The sequence below is a fragment of the Stegastes partitus genome, unplaced genomic scaffold (assembly GCF_000690725.1).
Source record: "Stegastes partitus isolate 25-593 unplaced genomic scaffold, Stegastes_partitus-1.0.2 Scaffold435, whole genome shotgun sequence".
Classification (NCBI taxonomy): domain Eukaryota; kingdom Metazoa; phylum Chordata; class Actinopteri; family Pomacentridae; genus Stegastes; species Stegastes partitus.
The window spans coordinates 394,741-416,904 of NW_007578166.1; the positions used below are offsets into that span (position 1 = coordinate 394,741).

Below are 22,164 nucleotides of genomic sequence, written 5' to 3' on the forward strand. Positions count from 1 at the left end.
AAGCAGCTGCACTGAGTGAAAATGTTTCTTCCCACAATGCACATACATTGTATCTATGCTGTGCTTTTAGGGAATTTATTGTGTGGATTGGAGGATTTGGGACCTCAGTGCTTCTAAAATCCTGTTTACGGCTCGGCTTGAGGTTCTTTAAGATCCATCTGTAGCTATATGGGTTCCAGACTGTGTGTGCGTGTGTGTGTGTGTGTGTGTGTTATCCTAGAGTGTCTGATTTAGGTCACACCTCCGCAGCGTGGTTTATGTGACTAATATAGTGGGGTTGTAGAGGGAGAGCAACAGCGATAGACGGAGGGAGTTAAAGAGAGAAAGAGAGGGAATCGGTGTAACCATAGCAACCGAAGCACAGGGATGCTGAGAGTGCGGGTCTTTGTCTTCTCCCGTATACTGAAGGACAGGTCTAGAGCATAGCCATCTGCACACACACACACACACACACACACACGGGGCCATCTGCAGTCCTGCATCCGGGCCAGCGATCCGGAAGAACCAGGGCGCCTCCCTCCACGCCTAGTCGCAGGAGTCATAGCAACCATTACACCCCGTGGCATCATCACCATGGCAACGAACGATCACATCATCGTGAACCCCACATTTTCTAATACACATGACTCCCCGTCTTGTCTGCAGTCTCAGCTGATCATTTCTCCTCTTTGTCTTTGTGTGTCCCAAAGCCATTTCTCGGTCTCTGCTTCTCATCCGCATCGCTCAACCTTTTTTTCTTTCTTTTTGTTCCCGTTGATTTTAATTTCCTCAAAGGCAACTGATTTTTGCATCCACCCCTCATCATCTCCCACATATTGTATAACATGCTCAAGAGGGATGTGAGGGTGGAGGAGAGAGATAATGGAAGAAAGAAGGTGCAACGAAGACATGTTTTAGAGAGGACAGTGGTATATGTAGGCAGTACAAAAATGTACCTCACTGTCTGTCTGTTTGCATGTCATCCATGTTTTGTCACACTCATCTGCCCACATGCGTATCTTCTCCACCTGTTTCAATAATCAGGGAATGTGTGTGAGGAAATGACGGTGTTTTATCAGCAAGGCCTGGTCAAACAGGACTCACACGTATACAACACACACTCAGGCATACCTCCTCCTCATGTCATGTGAACCTGCCCATGGGGTCTATTGGTTTTAATAAAAAAGGAATTCAGCATATGAGTCCTCATGAGAATCACTGGGTGCAATGTCATGAACACACACACACACACACACACACACCCACACACACACCTCCTGATGCATTGTGTAACTGTCAGCCCCCTGCAGGAGGGACAATAATCTGCTTCTGTAAAACTAGTGATATCCGTCTTCATGTAGCCTCTCATAAGCTCTCACACACACACACTTACACATATTGCTTGTATTCATCACACACACACGCACACACACCACACTCACACAGAAGACCGACCTGATTTTCACATTTCCTTTTGTTTAACATCTGACATTCTTCCTTATTGGATTATGTTTAGGCTGTGTGTCTGTTTTCTCTGTGCAGGTCAAGTGTGTGGGTCTGATTTAATATGGTGTGGGAGTGTGAGGTGTGTGTGTGTGTGTACAGCTTATATGTGTTTTGTTTTTGCTGGGCAGTTCTTTCCACACTGTCTCGGTCCACTTCTCTTTTGAAGTGTTTAAACAGAGCATGCAATAGGATTTAGACAGGAAAGATGAGACATCAGTGAGTGTGTTTTTGGGTTGGCTGAGTCTGACATGTTTTTCTGCTTCAGAGGCATCAAGATGAGGTAGAGTCTGCAGTTGTGTCTGAATCCAAACTATGACTGTGACCAGTGGTGACCACCAAGTAGTAATTTCAATATGAAATACCCACAATTTTGCTCAAATGATCCGATGTGTTGTTCAACTGGATCGTATATCTCAGTGTCCCAAGCTAACTGGAGTAGCTGCACTGTGTTATACGAATAGATTCACCAGTGAATCAGAGTCATCCAGAATAAAACTCCGTCATTTAGTAAATAAAAAGAGCAGCACACACCTGCAACAATATTTCATTAGGCGTCAACTATTAAATTGATCGCCAGCTAGTTTGATGATTGATTAATCAGTTTGACTAAGAAAACAAGTCAAAGTTCAGTGTGTCCAGCTTCTGAACCTAATGTTGAGTTGTGGACCAAACAGGACATTTTAGGATGATATTTTCGGGTTAGAGAAACATTGATGGGCATCATTTCACCATTTACTGACATTTTACATCACATTTTCAATCGACAAAGAAAAAAATTCATTATTTGCAACTTAAGTGTAGTCTTTAGGTGGAGTCTGGAGGACTACGTGAATTATGTACAGTTCTTAAAATTCAATTTAAGTTGGAAATAACTGAATTATATTCTATACGTAGAAGTGGCATATACAATTTACATTGCTTAACTTTATGAAGCTGCATGTGTTGGAGTTGCTGCGTCCACCAAAGCTTCAACATAAGAATTTTCCTTGTGTAAAATAGTTGAAACACACCAGCCAAAAAAATGGTTACCCAAATATATCCAAATATAGTTGGACAGAACAATCCCAACTCAAGTCTAAGTTTTCTATGGCCTTGTCACAAAACATGGCAAAGGTAGTCATGTGTACCTGCATGTAAAGAACAGGAGAGGTGTTGGATTTAAATATCAGTGTACAAGTTCATGTGTTCCTCAGTTTTGTCTTGTGAGAAAGCTCTGATTCCATTTTGTGGCATTTTATCCATTTTACTTATTTCACATTTTAAGCCTGCAGTGTGAAGTACAGTCAGATTCATTTTGATATTTGTTAACAATACTCATTTGCCATGATGCCATGACTAAGTTTTGTTATTTTGAGCTGCAAGAGCATTATATAGGCTGGAAAGTTACAGCCTGCTGGGGACATACAAGTACTTATTGTCTGAATGTTCAGTAAATCAGATTAAATACACACACTGTCTGTCTTTCTCTAGATGCGGACAGATGCAGAGAAGAGATCTCTAGTTGAGAGCGGCCTGTCCTGGGATTCTGATGATAACAAACCCAGCCGCAAGAGCCAGGGCAGCAGCGTCTACGATACAGGAAGTCTGAAGTCCGAATCCGCCAATAAATGGAAAAAGACGCGGCCGCAAGGGGAGGGGCTGGAAGGAGGAAGGGGTGAGCTGAAGAAACCTCACACTCTGGGTCAAGGAAATGTGCTGAAGAAAGGAAGGAACCCACCTGTGGGAGTCACATCTCCGATCACGCACACCTCTCAGAGTGGACTCAAGGTGGCAGGTGAGTGGAGAGACGCACACAGACGGTATATATATGTATAGCTACATTTGAGATGGTTTCATAACCTGAGCACACTGACACATTTCTCAGGCTGTCTTTTAATATTCCCGTCTTTCTGGCGGTCTCACACCCACACAGTCACAGACACACTCTGTCTTTGTCACGCGCATTCATCCACAGCTGCAGCCCACCCTCCCGGCCTTTAGAAAGCAGTGCCATGTATCAAACGCCCATCACCACCCACACCCTTCCTGCCAACCAGCTACACACACACACTCACACTGACCAGCAGTGTTTTTTCTTCCTATAGCCCTTCCTATCCAAGCTTTATTTTTGTGTCGAACAGAGCGAGTTTATAGCAGTGAAATAAAGGCCTTTATAGACAGTGTGTGTTTCTAATAGCAAGTGTGTGAGTGTGGACACGTCTGAGATTGTGCCAGCCCTGAAGACTGTCACCCATCACACTTAAACACACACACACTCACACACAAAGAGCACAATGGTGGGGATTGTGCAGCTGCCTTTTAAGCACACCATCTGTGTGCTGTTTACGTAAGTACACACTCACACACTCGCACACATATAGACGACCAAAACAACAGGATATTAGTTGTGCTGTTGTGCGCCGGTCTAGATAGTCCGGGTCTGAGTAAACAGTCCGCTTTCTGTGGGACCGTCCTGTGTTTGCATTGCCAGCTGTTGAAATGACAGATATGCCAAACAAGTGTGCTGAGCCCAGCCTGTGATCTGGGTGCCAGGCTGTTATTGTTATTGATGTCTGCAATATGAATCTGCTGTCAGGGGCTACTCAATCTGCCACCAAGTATGAGACTGTAATTAATCACACGCTGAAGTCAAGTGAAAACAGGCAGGAAAAAGTTTTGGTAACTCATCAGTGCAGAAGAGCTCGTGACTTCAGCCACATCAGGAGCAGGCATTTGGAGATAGTTAGAGTTAAGTAGAGGCCTTTTATTAGGCCTCATGCTTGAGCTCAGCTCATCGCTGAGGTTTGGCAGGATGCTGTGTCTTATTTGTTTTGTGTCTACATTTAGGAGACACAAAATGGGTGACATCTTTGGGGGAACACCCGTATATCGGCTAGACAGACACTGTGTTATTATTTATACAGTATAAAAAATGTATTCTACATGGGTGTCCTACATACTTAGCATTGTTTATATTTTAGCAGGTCGTACAAGTTTTTCATTAACATTTAATTTGCTCATTATTATCACAATGAATTGTCAGAAATCAGTAAATATCACCAGCTCTGGTGATATTTATTGTCTGACTAACAGTCCAAAATTGAGTTTATGATGATATTTTAAAAAAGAGAGACATGCAGAAAATCTGTAAATATTTGTTAAAATGAGTTCAGTGAATGGATTCATGAATTCAGAATGAATTTGTCCTCATGGGAAACTATTGAAGACAAACGGTACTCACAGTCCAAACACTTCAAATCTTAACCCAATCTTGTGCACTTATTATACGTAAAGTTGACTTAGATCATATGGTATGTTTACTTTAAAGCCTACCTCTGTTTCTTCGTGATGTAATTTCCACTCCCATTCTTCTGTTTACCCTATAGATACAGCAGGTCTGGATGTGTCTGTCCTGGTAGAGAAAACATTGCTCAATCCTCTCTGAGGACATTGTGTGTTGTTGAGGTTATGAAGCCCTCTGAGACAAATTTATGACAAGCAAATGAGCTTAGCAATTCGTAATTAAAATGTCTGTTTTTCAAAAGAAGCAACGCTTTATTTGGTTTGCACTCTGAGGCAGTGGGTAGCCTGGACAGCAGTTTGTTTTAAATTTTCTTGTTGTGATCACCGCCTCTGTTTCTCTTGTGTGCATTGTTAGACAGCAGGACCAACTAATTATAAGGTTTGCTAAACAAAAAAACACACACAAACAGATTTATTAAGGATAAGTAACTGCTTTACAGGTTCTTGTCAGTTTTTGTTTGAACTGAAACCCTGCATACCTGCTAGAATTAATATTTAGTTTAGGAACTGGGACACTAAGTACAGTGTTTATCATTTTGGCAATGCTGAGCTGCTGACGGGTCGTATAACACACACACCTACAGATGCATTCAAATGTCTACAAACCTCCCACATACACACAAATAAACATTGATGCTATATCTTAACAACCACAAATTCTTATGGTGACACATGGTGATGGTTGACGGGAGACAACGTCAGCAGAATTGTAGACTCGAGCAATGAGGTGGTTTGTCACCATGGGAAGCTGGTGGGAATGATAGATAGGAATGTGAGCATGTGTGCAGTTCTTTATGTGTGTGTACAGTATAGATAGATCTTCATTCCATTTTGCCCTCTTTCCACTGCTCTTCCCTTTAGCACCAGTGGCCGTAAATAGAGGAAGGAGCATTTATATCGAGCCATTTTCCTTTAAGATCCGGAGATGGCAGTGTTGGAAATTTGATGAAAATAATTTCCCCGTCTGCCGCTCTGTCTGAATTTCACCATCCTGTTCAGATCTCCAGTTCTTCAGACGTGCAGCCCTCTTGCGTCAAGGCACGTAGTGATTCATCGTCTCTTCCGCGCATGCTGCCGTGTCAAGCTGTGAGCTTGAGTCAGTAATTCAGGCTTCATTTATGTCAAAATTAATACACACGACATTGAGTCTGTCAGTGTGTTTTACTGCCAACAGAGTGTATTTTTTTTCAGCCTAATGCTTTTGGAATGGCCAACGTTGCGGTTACACAATGGATTGAGTTTATGACTTGACATGTAAACCCAATTTTCACATTTACAAAAAAACTGCAGGCATAATGTGTTGTCAGTGTCACATTCCTATAAGATCTGATCACCGAGAACCATCGGTGGTATATATGTCTGGCCCTATGTGTGTGTATGTGTCTTTTGCGGGTTTATAAATACTTTTAAGTGACTCCAGATGTCCCCAGGCAGCACGCCGGTGGGTCTCATTCAACAGCAGTTCTTTGACTCTGTTAATGCCTTGTATATAAACCTCACATAACAAGTCCCATTACATACAAATTAAAAGTGTGGGTAGTGCGGACTTGTGTGGGTGGTACATACAGTGCACATGTGTTATTCTCTTAATAACTTCCAAACATGTCCAATTAATTTGCCAACTGGGAAATGTTCAGATGGGGAAAAAAAATCACCCTCATTTCTCCAAGTTATCTCTCCCACCACCCTCTTTCCCCCCAAAGAGCCTTCAACGGTACAGAAAGTCAGTTCTACTGGATGTTTCATGCAGTTTTGTGCCCGCAGACACGCTTCATGAATGTGAACACCACTTTTCCACAGCCATACTGCACATGTTGATCTCAGTGCTCCACAGCTGTGACATGCAGAAGTTCACTTACTGGAAAGCCGGACATTCTGGAAAGAGAGAAACTATTTTAGTTCATCAGGATGGAAAAGAGGAGTAAGTGCATGATAACAATGCGTGTGAGAGTAAAGCTGGCTGTGAGTTTGGTCTACAAACTGTATGTCTGCTCACAAGGGGATTTGCTTTTATCAGCAGACAGTCAGACCTTGTAGGTGTTAAGATAAGATATCGTGTCCTAATATGGTTTGGTCAGTCTCAGTCATCACTAGACACTGCGCTATACTCTTCAAGCTACTCATCTGATTTTTTTTTTCTCATCTAGGTACAGTGAAGTCAGATGGAAAACCCATGGATAAGTCTCGGTTGGCAGTGAAGACTTCAGGTCTTCAGCGCTCCTCATCTGATGCTGGAAAAGACCATCGAAATGGTACCGGAGCTGGTGAGCAACGAAAACCTCCATCTGGCCTTGTCAGACCCTCAACTGGTGGAAGCTTTGGTTTCAAAAAACCCACCACAGCTACCAGTAATGGCACAAACAATATGCCTACTGTGACAAGTACAGGTGGCAGCGCTATACCTACAGGCTCTGCAACAGTGGGGAAGATTCCCAAAACATCAGGTATTCCTGTTAAGCCCGGTGCTGGTGGAGGAGGACGTAAGACAAGTCTAGATGTTTCAAGCAGCGACCAAAGTGGTTTTCTCTCTCCAAATGCCAGGACGTCTCTCCAGTATCGCTCTTTGCCTCGCCCAGCTAAGACAAGCACCCTGACTCTAACCAGGCCGAGCTCAGCTCGCCCAGTGAGCAGTACCATGGACACAGGCTCTGGGCTAATGAAACCCTCCACCACAGGCCCTCAGGGCTCGAGGCTCAAAGAGCCCGCCTCAGGGCTTGGTTCAGGTACAGGTTTGAGTAAGACAGGGGGACGCGGGATCCCGAGTCCCAGTCCTGTCAATCAGACAGACAGAGAGAAGGAGAAAGAGAGAGCCAAAGCTAAAGCTGTAGTATCTGACTCTGAGTGTGGAGGTGGTTCTCTAAAGGGAAGTCCTGCTCAGACCCCCTCAGAAAATGGAGGGAAGCTACATGGACTGAGGCCTCCCAGCAGTGGCAAGAGCATGGATCTGCCCCCGTCCAACACACACAGGTATCACAGTTACACACACACACATACTTTATACAAAATAAAATATTAATACACATTTGCTTCAAAGTGGTCTTTGTGTGCATTTAGGTTGTCTGGGGTGCGCAGCCTGGCAAAGCCTCCATCCATGGCCCAACTTGACAAGCTGAACTCCAACAGCCTCGATGTGGAGATTCAGGACTCGCTGCCTCCAAAGATTCCTCCGTACTCTAAGCTCCAAGACCTTTCTAGTTCTACAGGCAGCTCCACTAGCCCTTGCCTGACCCCCAGTCCCGCCCCTTTACTCAATGTGAACTCTTCGGCCTGCTTTTCCAGCTCGAGCATAGGTTTGGGACCCAGGCAGGTCACCTCCCTGGGGGTTGAACGGAGTGAAGGGAACACCTCTCCCCTGCTCTACCCTCGTATGTCCGGGCTACATCGCAGCATGGAGTCTCTGCCGCTCCAGATGAGTCTGGCCCCAGAGCCCCAGGAGAGGGAGAAGGACAGGGGGAGGGAGAGTTTGGTGAGAGGCTACACCACCATAGAGTCCCGAGACAAAGATAGACAGGAAGACAGAGGCCCTCCGTCCAGCTGGAGCTCTGGAAGCAAACTCTCACTGGGTCTCAACGACAGGTCAGTTCAATTCTGCTGATATACCATCTTAACTGCACATATAGTGACCCACAGACATGCATACTTTACAAAACAGCCGTGTAGCTCCACCTCCTGGTCGGCTGAGGATCTACACCAATATCATTCATTGCTCTGGGGAGGCGGGTTAGTGAGAAGCTCTGATATCTGATTCAGTTTGTTCTACACTGCAGTCACACGTTTTCCTCAGCTTGTTGATCTGGCATGTGGAAAGGCGATTTAGTTTGCATTTGATGTCAAAATGCTGCTCATACTGACAAACGTGTGGAGCCGGGGCATTTATAAAAAGCCAGATGATCCTAGAAGTCCAGAATTTTTTTTTAAATATGCTTTTTTTTGTGACATTTGAATTCTGTCTGAATTATTTCTGTCTGGATATAACTGTAATGGCACCTATTAGAACTTAGTTGGTGATTTTATCAGAAAACTAGAAGTTAAACATAAATAGAGCTACTGAATATAGCCCGAATTATACAAACAGAGCTACTTGGTGGTACATTTGTTGCATTCAGTTTCATGAAAAGACTCAAAACCGTATTTACATTATGAGTTCAAACAACAAGTGAAGGCAACCACACAAACACACTGACGGTTTCCTAGGCTGTTATTACTACAGGCCTGTTATCAGTGTTTCTACCGGCCCCACTGACTCAAGTCATAATTGCTGGCTGACACCAGCTGTCTGCCAGTCGTACTGTTTCTTTGTGCCCACTGCCTGTGCTTGAGAGTTTAATAACTCCCTGCACCAAGCGGTGAAATAATGACGCTGTTTAATCTCCACAGTTCGCAGAGAGACAGAAACACGCTGCCAAAGAAAGGCTTAAGGTAAGGCACGCACACTTAAACACATACATCACACTGTCAGGCTCTGATAGTTCGACGCATTCCCGGGATCACGTTGATAAGAACATCTCTGAATGACAGATTGTGTCCATCCTGCCCATATGGCTAAGAGACATTTCTGTCACTCATATTTCTCACCGTGATCTCTTCAAAATTGTCTGTCATTGTGTCATACTGGCAGCATTTCGAATGTTATGTCTTTTTTTTTCTTCTCCTTGAAAAATGCTGGCACTAGAGGTGTTCCAAGCTGGACCTCTTACTATCAGTGACATTTTCTGCTCTGTAGTTTCAGCAGTGCCTCCCAGATTGAGGAAGAGGGGAAGGAGAAAGGAGAGAGGAGGCACTCTCATACTATTCTCAGTATGACCGATTCACTCACGCTTCCCCTGCTGTCCTCGCCCACCTCCCTGCCCCGCACCTCTAAGACCAGTATGGGTGCGTGTCTACAAATACACTATGTATGCGTTCGCTTAATGAATATTGCAGATTGTTGCTCCTTCTTCTGACCCCTCTGCTCTCCTAATAGTGCCCAGTCCTGTTGGTGGACCTCCGAGGATGACTCGATCTAACAGCATCCCAACACATGATGCCTCTATGGAGCTGTATGGGGCGTCGCCGCTGGGCAGCACACTGTCGCTGGCTGAACGCCCCCGCAGCATGGGAATGGTTCGCTCCGGATCGTTCAGGGACAGGGAGCCCAATGACGAAGGTGAGTACAGTGATTTGCCTTCATACCAGTAAAGTTCTGTTCTGTCATATCTGGCTTATTGGCTCATTTTGTTGCTTTTTTTATTTTTACGCCCTAGTTCATGGCTCTGTGCTCTCCCTGGCATCCAATGCCTCGTCAAGCTACTCTTCGGTGAGTGTGGGCAGCATGCAGAATCAGGTAGCTACAGCTCAGGTGGTGGTGTGTATTTAAGTGTATATATGGATGGATGGATGGATGGATGGATGTGTGCACAATGATACTTGTCTCTCGCTTCACACTCAAAACAGCAGACACTTGAGACTATACCTTATTAGTATCTTCTCTTCTCTTCTCTTCTCTTCTCTTCTCTTCTCTTCTCTTCTCTTCTCTTCTCTTCTCTTCTCGTCTTTTCTCGTCTCTTCTCTAACATCTTGACTTTTTATTCCCCTTCCTTGCCAAGGCTGAGGAAAGGATTCAGGGAGAGGTGAGTGTTTTCTTTCGTGTCCTTCCTCCCTCTCTGTCTCATCTGTTTCTTCCCTGTCATCCATCACTCTCCATCCCTGTTGTCTGCAGGGGAAAAACAACTCTACTATTCATTTCATGAGCACCATCCTCTCACTTGTATAGTATCAGTCATTATCAGCTTTTGTGACCTTGGCTATTTTATTTTTGGACTGTTATAATGCAACAATAATGTTTTTCCCTGCAGCAAATACGCAAGCTGAGGAGAGAGCTGGAATCGTCTCAGGAGAAAGTGTCTAACCTGACCACACAGCTGACCGCAAACGTATGTACTATTTGTCTGCTACATTGCTAATCATTAATCACCGTGGCAGCTGCCCTTTAACAGAAAGCGTCTAAAGCACTTTTTCAGTAGTTTTCTGCAGATATTTTAGATAAAATGCAATTCAACTCTGACATTTCATCACACACGTTTGTAGCAATGAAAAAAAAGTGGGAAAGTATTTATTTTACCTTCATTGGTCACTCATCTGAGCTTGAGGTAAGGACTTAAATTGCATGAGTCACCCTGAAACAACCTATATGAATGACATTTTACCACAGTCATTAAAGCTACAATATGCACCCTTTCACCTCGGGGCAACTACAGGATTAGTAGTAGTCCCTCCCTCTGATTTTACACCTCAATACTTGTCACTCATCTTGATGAGCTGCCCAACTTGACATCTACCTTGAGGCTTAAGTAACTGATACTCAGAGGCGCCACAAGTGTTGAGCAAGTGATGGCAGACAAAAGAGGCAGAATGCGTGGGTGCCTTTAGCTTTGTTCTTTAGAAATGCCTTCATTATTTTATTTTTTCTGTCATACAATTTTGATGAATGAAGGGTGATAGATGAGTTTATTGCCACTGTGCTTTTCTCACGTGTTTTTTGCAAGCCAGTGGGCGTAGACCTCAACGCGCCGTCTGTAACAGTCACATCCATCCAATTATCTCACTTACCTTCTTCGTAACCTCTTTTACTTCTCACACAAGGCGAGTGATTTACCCTTCGTACCATATAGGGAAGAGACATGGACAGATTTTAAATCCAAGCTGTGCTATGTCAGTCGTAGATCACTTCTGTGCACTCTCAGCTAGTCCATGCTTGGCCTGAATAATTCTAACCTCCTTTTGAACCCCTGCCTTCCCCCCCTCAAGCCACTGAGCTTCACCACACAAAAACACACACACACACACACAGGCAGGTGGCTCGCCCTTTCTCTCCTCTATACAAGGTTGTTTCTGCATGACCACTCTGTCAGCATTTTCATTTATCCAATTGCAGCGATAAAACACATGCATAATGCATGGCTCCATACAGCACACATCAATCAAGTGTTTCTGTGTGTGTGTGATTTTTCTTTTTACAGTTTGACCTTAGTATGTAACGGCAGTGAATCTGCAAAACAGATGAACAAAACACAACATGATTATGTGCTGGATTAATGACTGGGCTGAAGCCATTATTTTCCTGTATTAATACCATCCTTTAAATGAGAATAGAAAGTAATTTTCCCTTCCTCCTCAAGGCTAAAGGAGGTGAGTGTGAGAGAGAGATTAGGGAGGAGGGAAATTTTGCACAGCAGACATCCTGTTCAGCCTTTGTGTTTAATTCAGCTCTTTAGCACCTGCATGTATGAGGGATAAAGGGGCAGAGAAAATGAATCGGTTCCTCTGTGAATCTCAATTTTGAGTCTAATATGCCTTCCTATACTTTATCCTCTATAAATACGTATGAGTGTATTTATGTCTCAATGATGTTCTGATATAGGCATCTACTCTGATAAAAAAAAGTTGAGGATGTAATGAATTGCTGCTTTCGTCTCTTCTATGCAGGCAAATCTGGTGGCCGCCTTCGAGCAAAGTTTGGCGCTGATGACAACTCGGCTGCAGAGTCTATCAATAAGCCATGAACAAAAGGTAACATCACAGCTGCACTTTTACACACAAACACACACAAACCCAAATTCCAGCTGCATTCTTCTATTATGCACGTCTTATGAGCAGTCATCTAAGAGCTAACGTGGAGTGAGGTGACTTTGATCGCAGCCTGAATGTAGGGTAAGAGGCCCAGGCTGCAGCGCAGAGGTTCAGTGGATGAAAAACTCCGAAGGCCAAATGATAAGCTGTTTGCACGTGCACTCACAGCAAACATTACATTCCTGCATTCTTCTGCTTTTGTATCTGTTTTGGTGTGAATGAACCGATCAGTGCCTTAGGCGGTGGGCGCTATATATATATATGTGAGGAGTCTTTCTCAGTGCTTCATGCCTTGCTGCTCCCTCTGAAAGCCCTGTCTAGACCGTTCCAGAAAAAAAAGTCTTTGTTGTTCGTGCCAGTGCGCTGACCTGTGCAGCTAAGCCTGGAGCACACACTCTTTAACCTTGAGGAGATGGGCCGGGCGGCTCCATTTAGAGCAGAGTGGCATCGACTTCAGCAGACAATAAGCAGCACAGAGAGGCTCTGTTGTTCTGGGCTCTTTGTCCTTTTGAACTGTTCACATTGTGAGGGGGGGATCAAGCCCGCCAGGTGTATGAGCTCATACAGTTCACTTGAGTTGTTGTGCTTGACTAAAACATCAAACATTATTTACCCAACCCACAAAAACAATGGGCATTTTTATTCCATATTTTGAAAATCCGACATTTTTTTTCAGCTACACTACATCATTACAGAAGTGCAGTGTGTAATGCAGCGATGGTGCATGTGCTACTATAATGAACTTACAGAAAGAGAAAATTAGAAAGCAAATGGGAGCAAGAATGAGAAGAGAAGCTGAATGAGGTATTGATGGGAATAAATTAAAACCGCCACATTCTGATGGACTATTAATTACTTGAGAAATAATCATTGAGTCATTTGCATTTTCTCCCAATTTTTGTCTCCACTGTCTCTCCCCAGAAGCATTTTCTGAATTGTCCTAGTTTCTTAAAGACCTCATTAACTACACAGTGTAGTGAAATGAAAACATTTTTTTTTGCAGGGGGGGGGTAAAAAGTTGAAGTCATTGTCCTACAAAAAAGACTGACCTCAACCTAACTTTCTGTCATCTATTGAATGCTTGTGCAGGACACTGAGCTGGTGGAGCTACGGGAGACTATTGAGTCTCTGAAGGCCAGGAATGAAGAAGCCCAGGCGGTCATACACGGAGCCTTAAACGCCCCAGATAACATGAAAGGTCCGTCCATTAACCAGCTAATCTGTCTCTCTCTCTGCCTCTGCTCATCCATCAGTGTTTTAATGTTGACTTATATTTTCCAGATGTGCGTATTCGACGTCAGAACTCATGTGAGAGCATCTCCAGTCTGAACAGCTTGACCAGTATGTCGAGTGTGGGCAGCTTGAAGGACCAAGATGCCAAGAAGAAGAAGAAAAAGAGCTGGGTAAGACTGCGATTGCGAGGCACCGTTTAATCCTCATAGTCTGGTGTTTGTCTGTTTTATTCTCCTTAATGAAAAATGACAAAGCAGCACGGATGAGTATGACCAGTCTTTCCCTCCTCTGTGTTGTGTTATTTTGCTGTTTCAGGTCTTCGAGGTGAGTGCAGTCATTGCGTCCCTATAATGTAATTTTCTATCATACAGCATGATGGACCATCTAAAACCTCGATCCTCAAGTACCCTCCATCTCTGCTGATTGACATCCTACACCACTGACCGGCTGCCTGTTCTGTGAATATTTATTTGAATAGCTGGCTGTAACTCAGTTTGAATGGCAAACAGCAGAAATGATGTTCCATAAAAAGTGAAGCTCTCGGCGTAATCATCAAACATCAAAAGCAGTTTTGCAGTTATGTTTCTCCTCATTTTACACAGTGCGTTATTGTGTATTTTATCCTTTTGTTAAAATATGTGAGTCAGTCCTGTGACAGTTTTACCACGTAACCCTGACTGGTACTAAATTTACCGACTGAAACAAGCTGCATCAAATGGCAGCATAAAGGAATAGTTTGTCATTTTTGGAAATGCCCTTTTTCATTGTCTTGACAAAGGTAAACTTGATCTGATATTTCTCAGTTAAATGTGAAGCTAACCGGTTAGCTTAGCTTAGCACTAAAAACTCAAGAAAACAGCATGTGGCACAAATTCACGTGTCTGATTTATTATTTGCGCACAAATATTGAAAGATAAAAACAACAGATTGTGGATCTATAGGGTGTTGGATACCGTGCAAAAGTGGCAAACTATTCCTTTAATGTTAAGCATGTGTTAAATTAACAACTCTAACACTTCCTTCTTTTTTTTACCGTCTCAGTTCTACATGCAGTAATCATTTGTCTGGCTGTATCTCAGTTTGTCTGTCTGCTCTTCTGTTTCTGTGTAGCTGAGGAGCTCCTTCAACAAGGCATTCAGCATCAAGAAAGGAGCCAAAACCTACTCAGACATCGAGGAAATTGCCACCCCAGACTCCTCGGCTCCCAACTCCCCAAAAATGCTTCATGAAGGCGGAGACGGAGACGAGAACCAGCCTTCATGCCTCAAAACCTCAGCTTCTGCCACCTCCTCTGTGTAAGTGCACAAACACCTTCCACCCTTTTAACTCAATCGTGAGCTCGCCGGTTTAGCTTTTATTGGTTTCCGCCTCTGATGAGAGCATCTTGGCCCTTTCAGGATCATGGAAACGACAGAAGAGGGAGACAATGAGGAAACAGCAGTATCAGACTTGCGCTCAGAGCTGTGGGAGAAGGAGAGGAAGCTGACAGATATCCGACTAGAGGCCTTAAGCTCCGCACATCAGCTGGAGCAGCTCCGAGAAGCCATGAACAACATGCAGGTTTGTTTTGCGTCCATGTTCAGGAACATGCAGCATGTCCGTGAATGACATTGGAATTGTGAATTGATACAACTTGAAGTTTTATTTTCCTTGTGTTCTAGTCAACGGTGGAGAATCTGAAGGCGGAAAATGACCATTTAAAAACAGGGAGTCAGCTGCACCTCCCTGGCTCAGGTCCCACCTCCTCCACCTCTCAGCCTTCAGGCCTGGCCTCGCTCCTGGGGCCGTCACTGAGGCAGCCGATGTCTATGTCCCTCACCAAGTCCTTCAGCCTGAGTCTGAACGATTGTAAAGATCCAGGTAAGACACAATCAAAACCTTCAACAGCATGTAGTTCATAGCGATGTGCAGCGTCCATGTATTCCTTGTGTTCTCCTCTCTTGCAGAAGTGTGTCCAGGTGACGTCCTTACTGCGTCTTCCCAGCGTGAAGAACTATGCACACAAGTGCTGGTTCGTATTGGAGATCAAGCAGAGGTAAACATCTTTATTAGTCACAAAATCCAATAATGTCAACAGTTTAGAAGGGAACTATGTGGAAACTGTGCATTCTTTCCCTCTCTGTGCCTGTAGGACAGTAAACAGCAGCACGAATACTACCTGGGCTCAGTTCTGGTCAATACCAGGACCGACTGGGCCTGTCTCGACTCCATCATAGCTAAAACCTTCAAAGTAAGTCTAATCATGTCTTATTTGATTGTATGGATATTAGTGTTTTTGCAGATGACCTGCCTGTGATTTGGTTGCTGAATCTTCAAACGTATTGATCTTTTTTTTTTTCTTCTTCTGTGTAGGACTACTTAAATCAAGTGGACCCCACAGCCAGCCTGGGTCTGACCTGTGATTCCCTGCACATGTACCAGCTGGCCCAGGGAGGGCAGAGGGTGATCGGAGGGGACAAACCCCAAGCATTACCTCATCGATGTCTTGGCAACGGTCCCGCTCGAATTTTTGTCACCTTGAAAGGTTAGAAGATATGACAAATCCCTGACAAGCTTTGGGATTAGTTTCTTGGTCCATTAGGAACCACTATGGGTTTGATTGAAACTGTGAGGATGTGACAATTATTGGGAAACTATTTTCCAAATTTGAGATTTGCAACTTAAGAGCAGCCACTTAATTTATTTCAGTACATTATCAAAAACTAAAAAAAAAAAAATGTAATGTCCTTGGTTTGGATAAGCTGCTCTGATAGCCAAGTTTTTAGAATTTTTAATGAAAGGATGTCAGAGTGCTAATGAATTGCCACACGATAATAATGGGATTTAAAAATGTAACAAAGCCAACACAGTGTTAAATGTGATGGTTGCTTCTCCTCTCTCTCGCCTCTTTAGGTCTCAAAGAAAAATGCGTTGACTCGCTGGTGTTCGAAACTCTGATTCCAAAGCCCATGATGCTGCACTACATCAGCTTGCTGACGAAGCACAGGCGCCTCGTTCTGTCCGGGCCCAGCGGGACAGGAAAGACTTACCTAGCTCAACGTCTGGCCCACTACCTCCTGCAGCGCAGCCGGACCGACTCATCCGAGGCTGTACACGAGCCATGTCTCCTCAGTCGGAGCGCTGCTGTCACCTTCAACATGCACCGCCAGTCGCAGAAGGTAAAACATGACTCAGGATTTCATGTCAGGCAATTCTGTTCAAGTTTTTTCTTCTTCTCATAGCCCCACAAAATTATTTATTTTGCTGTTCTTTGCTTTCACAGGACTTGCAGTTGTATCTGTCAAATCTAGCCAATCAGATTGACAGAGAGAGTGGAGGAGAACTTCCGTTGGTTGTTATCATAGATGACATTAGCGACTCAGCAGCCATCACCGAGCTTGTGAACGGGGCACTCACCTGCAAGTATCACAAATGGTGAGTCACTTCAAACAGTTACAAAGAGTTAAATAAGGTTTGTCTTGTGGAATTTAAACCTAATTGCCTGTGCCGATGTTTCAGTCCTTACATTATTGGAACAACCAATCAGCCTGTGAAGATGTCATCAAACCACGGGCTGCACCTCAGCTTCAGGTGAGCACAGATAAAGCTCACACTCTTTCCTCCTTGTTATTACATTGTCAAACACAAACTAAAGCTTCCACACAGAGTAAAAGAAACATGTCTGGCTCGCAGGATGGTGACGTTCTCCAACAATGTGGAGCCGGCGAACGGGTTTCTGCTGAGGTACTTGCACCGTAAAGCTGTAGAGGCCTACCAGCAGGAGGAGCAGGACTCAGCGCAACACCAGGCTCTCCTCCGTGTGCTGGACTGGATCCCGCAGCTCTGGTACCACCTGCACACGTTCCTGGAGAAACACAGCACTTCAGATTTCCTCATAGGTGAGATACGGTGATTAAGGCTGACCGAGGAGGCGTTGGGTCAGAATATAAACATAGGGATGTGATAGAGGCCTGTTAACTGATTTTTTTTTCCTCCTCCCAGGTCCTTGCTTCTTCCTCTCCTGCCCAGTGTCAATGGCAGAGTTCAGGCAGTGGTTCATTGACCTGTGGAACCACTCCATCATCCCGTACCTGCAGGAGGGAGCCAAAGATGGCATCAAGGTGACACAAATAGTGTTATATTAGCGCTATCAAAAGGAAACTCCTTAGAATATTTCTGTTATAAAATGGACTTTTGTCTGTTCTCTCAGGTGCACGGCCACAAAGCAGTATGGGAGGATCCAGTGGAGTGGGTGAGAGGCACCCTGCCTTGGCCCAACGCACAGCAGGACCAGTCCAGGCTCTTTCACCTACCTCCTCCCAGCATAGGTCCGCTTAGTGAGGAGAAGAAGCCCCCCAAAGATACACCTCCACCCAGCACACTGGAGTCAGACCCACTGGTGAGTGAACATTTTGTCTTGAGATGTGTTTTACTTCAAGAACTGTGTCCCTCCCGTACAATTGATTTCACCACAAGAAGAAGGTTTCCTGATTGTGGATTATGATGACTGTAGACTTTGTCTTCTTCATCAGATCTGCCGAGACTGTCTTTAGAACACAGGAGGGGTGGAGGGGTCAATACACATACATAAAAAAAATCCTCATAGCAATACTTTGCAACTCATAGAAACTTAAAAGTGAATGGGGAAAGGGGTGAAGAAGTAAAAAGGCTGCAAGAGAACATTTTTTTAAAGCCTTAATGCTGCAAAATATCTTGTTTGCTGCAGTTAGTTTATTACACATGCCCTGAAGTGTGCAAAGCATATGTGTACATTATCATGATTTCTTGCTAAATTTCATTTTAAATTGGTATATTGAGGGAAATGCATCACAAATAGTTTGCTCCATGGTCCCAGGTGAAGAAATATTACCTTGGAAAACCCTATCAAATCACTCAGGAAAATCCCTGTGTTGTCTTTGAAACATAAAACACTCCCACATTCACCAATTGCAAGACAAACAATTCTTCTTTCCATGCATGAATATTAGTAAATAATGTGGGCAGATAGTAAGGTATGCAGAAAAGAGTAATTGAGCAGTAATTTCTTGCACAGCTGGTGGCAACAGAAGAGCAAGTGGTGCATCAGTGTTTCTGTATAGGTTTGCAGCCGAGTCAGGCAAACTGAAATAGTTTCAGTATTAATATGACATCAACCAATAATTGACCACAGAACGACAAGAACAGGAACCTGCCTGCAGCTCTTAATCTAACAGCTCACTGTGGCTGCATTGTCTTGTTCCTTCGCTCTCTAAAAATTCAAACTGACCTGCTGTTAAAAAATATAAAAACAGCTGTGTCAGTGCTAAGTTCTGCTAAAAATGTTGCATTCATTGCGATTGCGTAAATAGAACCCCTGTTTCCAAATATTATTGCGACACTGATACAGTAGAAGTGGGAAATGTTCTTTGTGCAGTGAACAGTGAAGCTGTTTTCCTGTAAATCGCTGCGCTCTGTGGACACTGGTGTTTCATCAGTTTATTGAATGTGCTTCACATACACAAATACGCTGCACCCAATGTCAGAAAGCGAGCATGCAAGGTGCTGACCTCGGGGGTTCAGTTGAAAGATACCACAATGTGTAGCTGGAATGTTGAATGATAAATGAAATCATACTCGTCGGTTGCCATAATGCTAAACGTGTCCACAAGATAAATGTAAGAAACATTTCAAGTCTGTTCATCTGCAGTTTGACTCACTCTGATTCTGTCTCCTCCTGCTGCCCAGATGGCCATGCTGCTGAAACTCCAGGAGTCAGCCAACTACATAGAGTCTCCAGAGAGGGAAGGCAGTCTGGATCCCACTCTGCAAGCTACTCTCTGATTTGACTGTCAATAAAGCTAAGGAACTATGGACTCCACATTATGGCTGACACCAGTGCAGTCCCCATGAGAATTCAAAGACTCAATAATGAACTTTTATCGTGTGCTCAGTGAGCAGTTGCAAAGCTAAATGTAAAGGATCTACAGATAGAGTGATTATGGACAAAGGGTTTGCTCTGCCCTGCTATCAGAACATTGGAAAGACAAACTGATTTAATAGGAAGCTGTGATGATCGCGTCAGGGAAAAGACTTGTCTTCTCTCTGCCCTCAGTTTGTCCCAGATGGGTTGTTGTTGAATCTGCAAGTGCATGGTGACCGGAATAGTATGATGCAAAATATTACCTATAGTCCTGTTGATCAAGACCCATTTGTTTTGTTTTTTTTGTTTGACCGTCACAACTTTCACTTCAACTATTGGTGCTTAAAGGTTTTCTTTGAAGCCACATACTTCACTTAAGAAAAAAAAAGAAAAAGCCTCAGAATTAAAACGGTGTGACTCCTCTAGAAGTAAAACCATCACTCGACAACAGCTAAAATGCACTTTATTTTTTACTTGTGATAATTGGATTTTAGGAGGCTGTGTCGGTGATGATGTATCACATAGGGGGACTATCAGTTTGGCCAAACCATGCAGTTCAAGATGAAATCCTGTAGATGGCAGCATCGATTCCTGCCTCAGTGCTCTCTTGGTGCATTCAGTCTTATCAAAGGTGCTCAGTAGAATATGCCACACACTCAGAAACTACTATGAAAATAGGCTTGAATGTTCTCTTTTTTTTTTTTAGTTTAGCCAGTTTTGTCAATTTATCATGGATCAAATATCATAACTGTGAAGCTGCAGGAGTGACATGCATGGGTGAATAATGAAACGAATCAGTTTTAGGGTGATTCTGTAACAAAAATGTCACCATTGGTGAACTCAGTAGCCAAATGTGTACTGATATCTTAACCACAGAAACTGACATTAACCCAGCTCAACATACTGTATTGTATACACACACACACACACACACACACACACACACACACACAAACAAAACACACAAAAACTGCTTGTCTGCCAAAACGGCCTACCATTTCTGGCTATGCTTGCATATATTCTGTATTTAGATATGAGTTTTCAAACACAAACTTCTCTTGTAATAGCTGAGGATACAGCTTTGAAAGTCTTGATTTTGTAGGATTTTGTACTGAGTCATCTTCAACGATTGCCTGTATACAGTAAATATCACCAATGTATACTCGACATGCCATTGAGTCTGAGAGGCATTAACAGCACCGCCGTGACCGTTTCCGTCATATTACATTCATCGTCCCAAAAGCAGAAGTAGACACTATTAGATTAAAAAAAAATGTACCAGTAATATTTTCCTTCCTTTTTGCATTTGCTTTTTTATATCTTTGATAACTTGTTTTCAAATTGCAGATCAGTTTCCTTCTCATGCATTGTTTGGCTTCCTCCCATTCCTTTCTTTCATTGGTTTGCACATAAGAAAAAATATGCTAGAAAGTAGTGGATTACAGTATTTATTGCTCACATCTTGACTGTTATTGCGATGAAGGAGGAAAGTATAAAAAAAAGTTGCGCAAGAGAAGGAAACTGTAGGTAGTTGAGATACTCTCAAACCTCTCAGCCCCCTCCACCCTGAAGTACCTCAGACTGCCATATTCTGTCCAGATGTTTCTCTATTTTCCGATGAAGGTGCTGGTGTAAAGTAGAGACATGATGCCTAAGTCTATCTGTGCCTGAAACACAATTTGGCCTAAAGCTGCTTCGGAGCTGCTTTGATCTACCACGCAGAGGCCTCGATGTAGAGGAAACACGATTACTTCCTCTGACCTACTCTGATGTCACTTTAACGTCATCACCTTGATGCCCAGCTTTGGGTGTAAAGTGGGTCATGGTTTTCGACGGGGTAGTCATCGTGACGAGCTGTTGGTAAAGATGATGTATGTGTTGGATAACGCTGCGGTGAATGTGTATCATGACTTGGCTGCTTGTGTGCCATTTGACACCATTTGAAACTTAAGCGTGAACGACTTGACATCGCTGAGGAGTTGCCCGAGAGCGGAGGGACGGAAAATCAGCCTGGAGATGTCGATGCATGTGTCCCCGGTGTGTTCCCAAAGTTTTCTTTTCATTGGACCTACCACGCTTAAACCTTATCATGGGAGGGATTTTTAATAACTGGATATTTTCCTCTTTTCGCATTGTTTCTAAAGAGCAGACTTTTTTTTTTTTTCTTATGCAAATATTTGTAAAGGTTTCTTCCTCTTTTGTACATGACGTCACTATTGTAAACACTGTAAATAGTCACTGCATCTGCGACAACAATCACGAAGACTAAAGAGAGAGATCTAAAGAGAAAGCTTGGCCCCCCCTGTATGCAGAAAATGAGCGTCCTCTGTGCTTTTATTGTCTTCCTCCTGCAGGAGGGAGCACTTGGCTGAAAAGTGGGCTTCATAATGGTTGTATGGCATGTCTCTATAGCCACATCAAACCCCATATGTCTAACATTGAGCAATGGACACAATAAAGTCATGCCATTCTTCACATCAATACCTGTCTTGGTTGTGTGTTTACATCTTGGCATCCACTGGAGGGCGCTAATGCTACTGTGTGTAATTATAAGTTAGATTGTACCACTTTTTTTTTTCCTGTGTATGAAAGTTTCTGGAAAAGTATTTTTTTATTTGAAGCTTTAATTCTAAGGAATGTGTTTGTGGCATTGAAACCAAATGACATGTCCAAGCTTC

General features: G+C 43.5%; 1 protein-coding gene across 3 annotated transcripts in view; it reads left to right on the forward strand.

Annotated features, from left to right (window-relative positions):
* nav1a (neuron navigator 1a) overlaps positions 1–21,967 on the forward strand; it is an 85,754-nt gene extending 63,787 nt beyond the window's left edge. For 2 of the 3 annotated variants that reach the window (XM_008286152.1, XM_008286154.1), the window contains 24 exons: positions 2,956–3,259; positions 6,915–7,734; positions 7,822–8,343; positions 9,145–9,186; positions 9,491–9,639; positions 9,731–9,913; positions 10,011–10,090; positions 10,602–10,679; positions 12,232–12,315; positions 13,465–13,573; positions 13,657–13,778; positions 14,719–14,903; positions 15,006–15,168; positions 15,270–15,468; positions 15,555–15,643; positions 15,740–15,838; positions 15,961–16,132; positions 16,501–16,766; positions 16,871–17,022; positions 17,107–17,178; positions 17,281–17,486; positions 17,590–17,708; positions 17,798–17,986; positions 19,312–21,967. In XM_008286152.1, coding sequence (XP_008284374.1) covers positions 2,956–3,259; positions 6,915–7,734; positions 7,822–8,343; positions 9,145–9,186; positions 9,491–9,639; positions 9,731–9,913; positions 10,011–10,090; positions 10,602–10,679; positions 12,232–12,315; positions 13,465–13,573; positions 13,657–13,778; positions 14,719–14,903; positions 15,006–15,168; positions 15,270–15,468; positions 15,555–15,643; positions 15,740–15,838; positions 15,961–16,132; positions 16,501–16,766; positions 16,871–17,022; positions 17,107–17,178; positions 17,281–17,486; positions 17,590–17,708; positions 17,798–17,986; positions 19,312–19,407 — 4,500 coding nt within the window. In that variant the 3' untranslated portion in view covers positions 19,408–21,967. The remainder of the gene's footprint in view (positions 1–2,955; positions 3,260–6,914; positions 7,735–7,821; positions 8,344–9,144; positions 9,187–9,490; positions 9,640–9,730; positions 9,914–10,010; positions 10,091–10,601; positions 10,680–12,231; positions 12,316–13,464; positions 13,574–13,656; positions 13,779–14,718; positions 14,904–15,005; positions 15,169–15,269; positions 15,469–15,554; positions 15,644–15,739; positions 15,839–15,960; positions 16,133–16,500; positions 16,767–16,870; positions 17,023–17,106; positions 17,179–17,280; positions 17,487–17,589; positions 17,709–17,797; positions 17,987–19,311) is intronic. The other variant, XM_008286153.1, reaches the window with a different exon arrangement.
* The last annotated feature ends 197 nt before the right edge of the window (positions 21,968–22,164 follow it).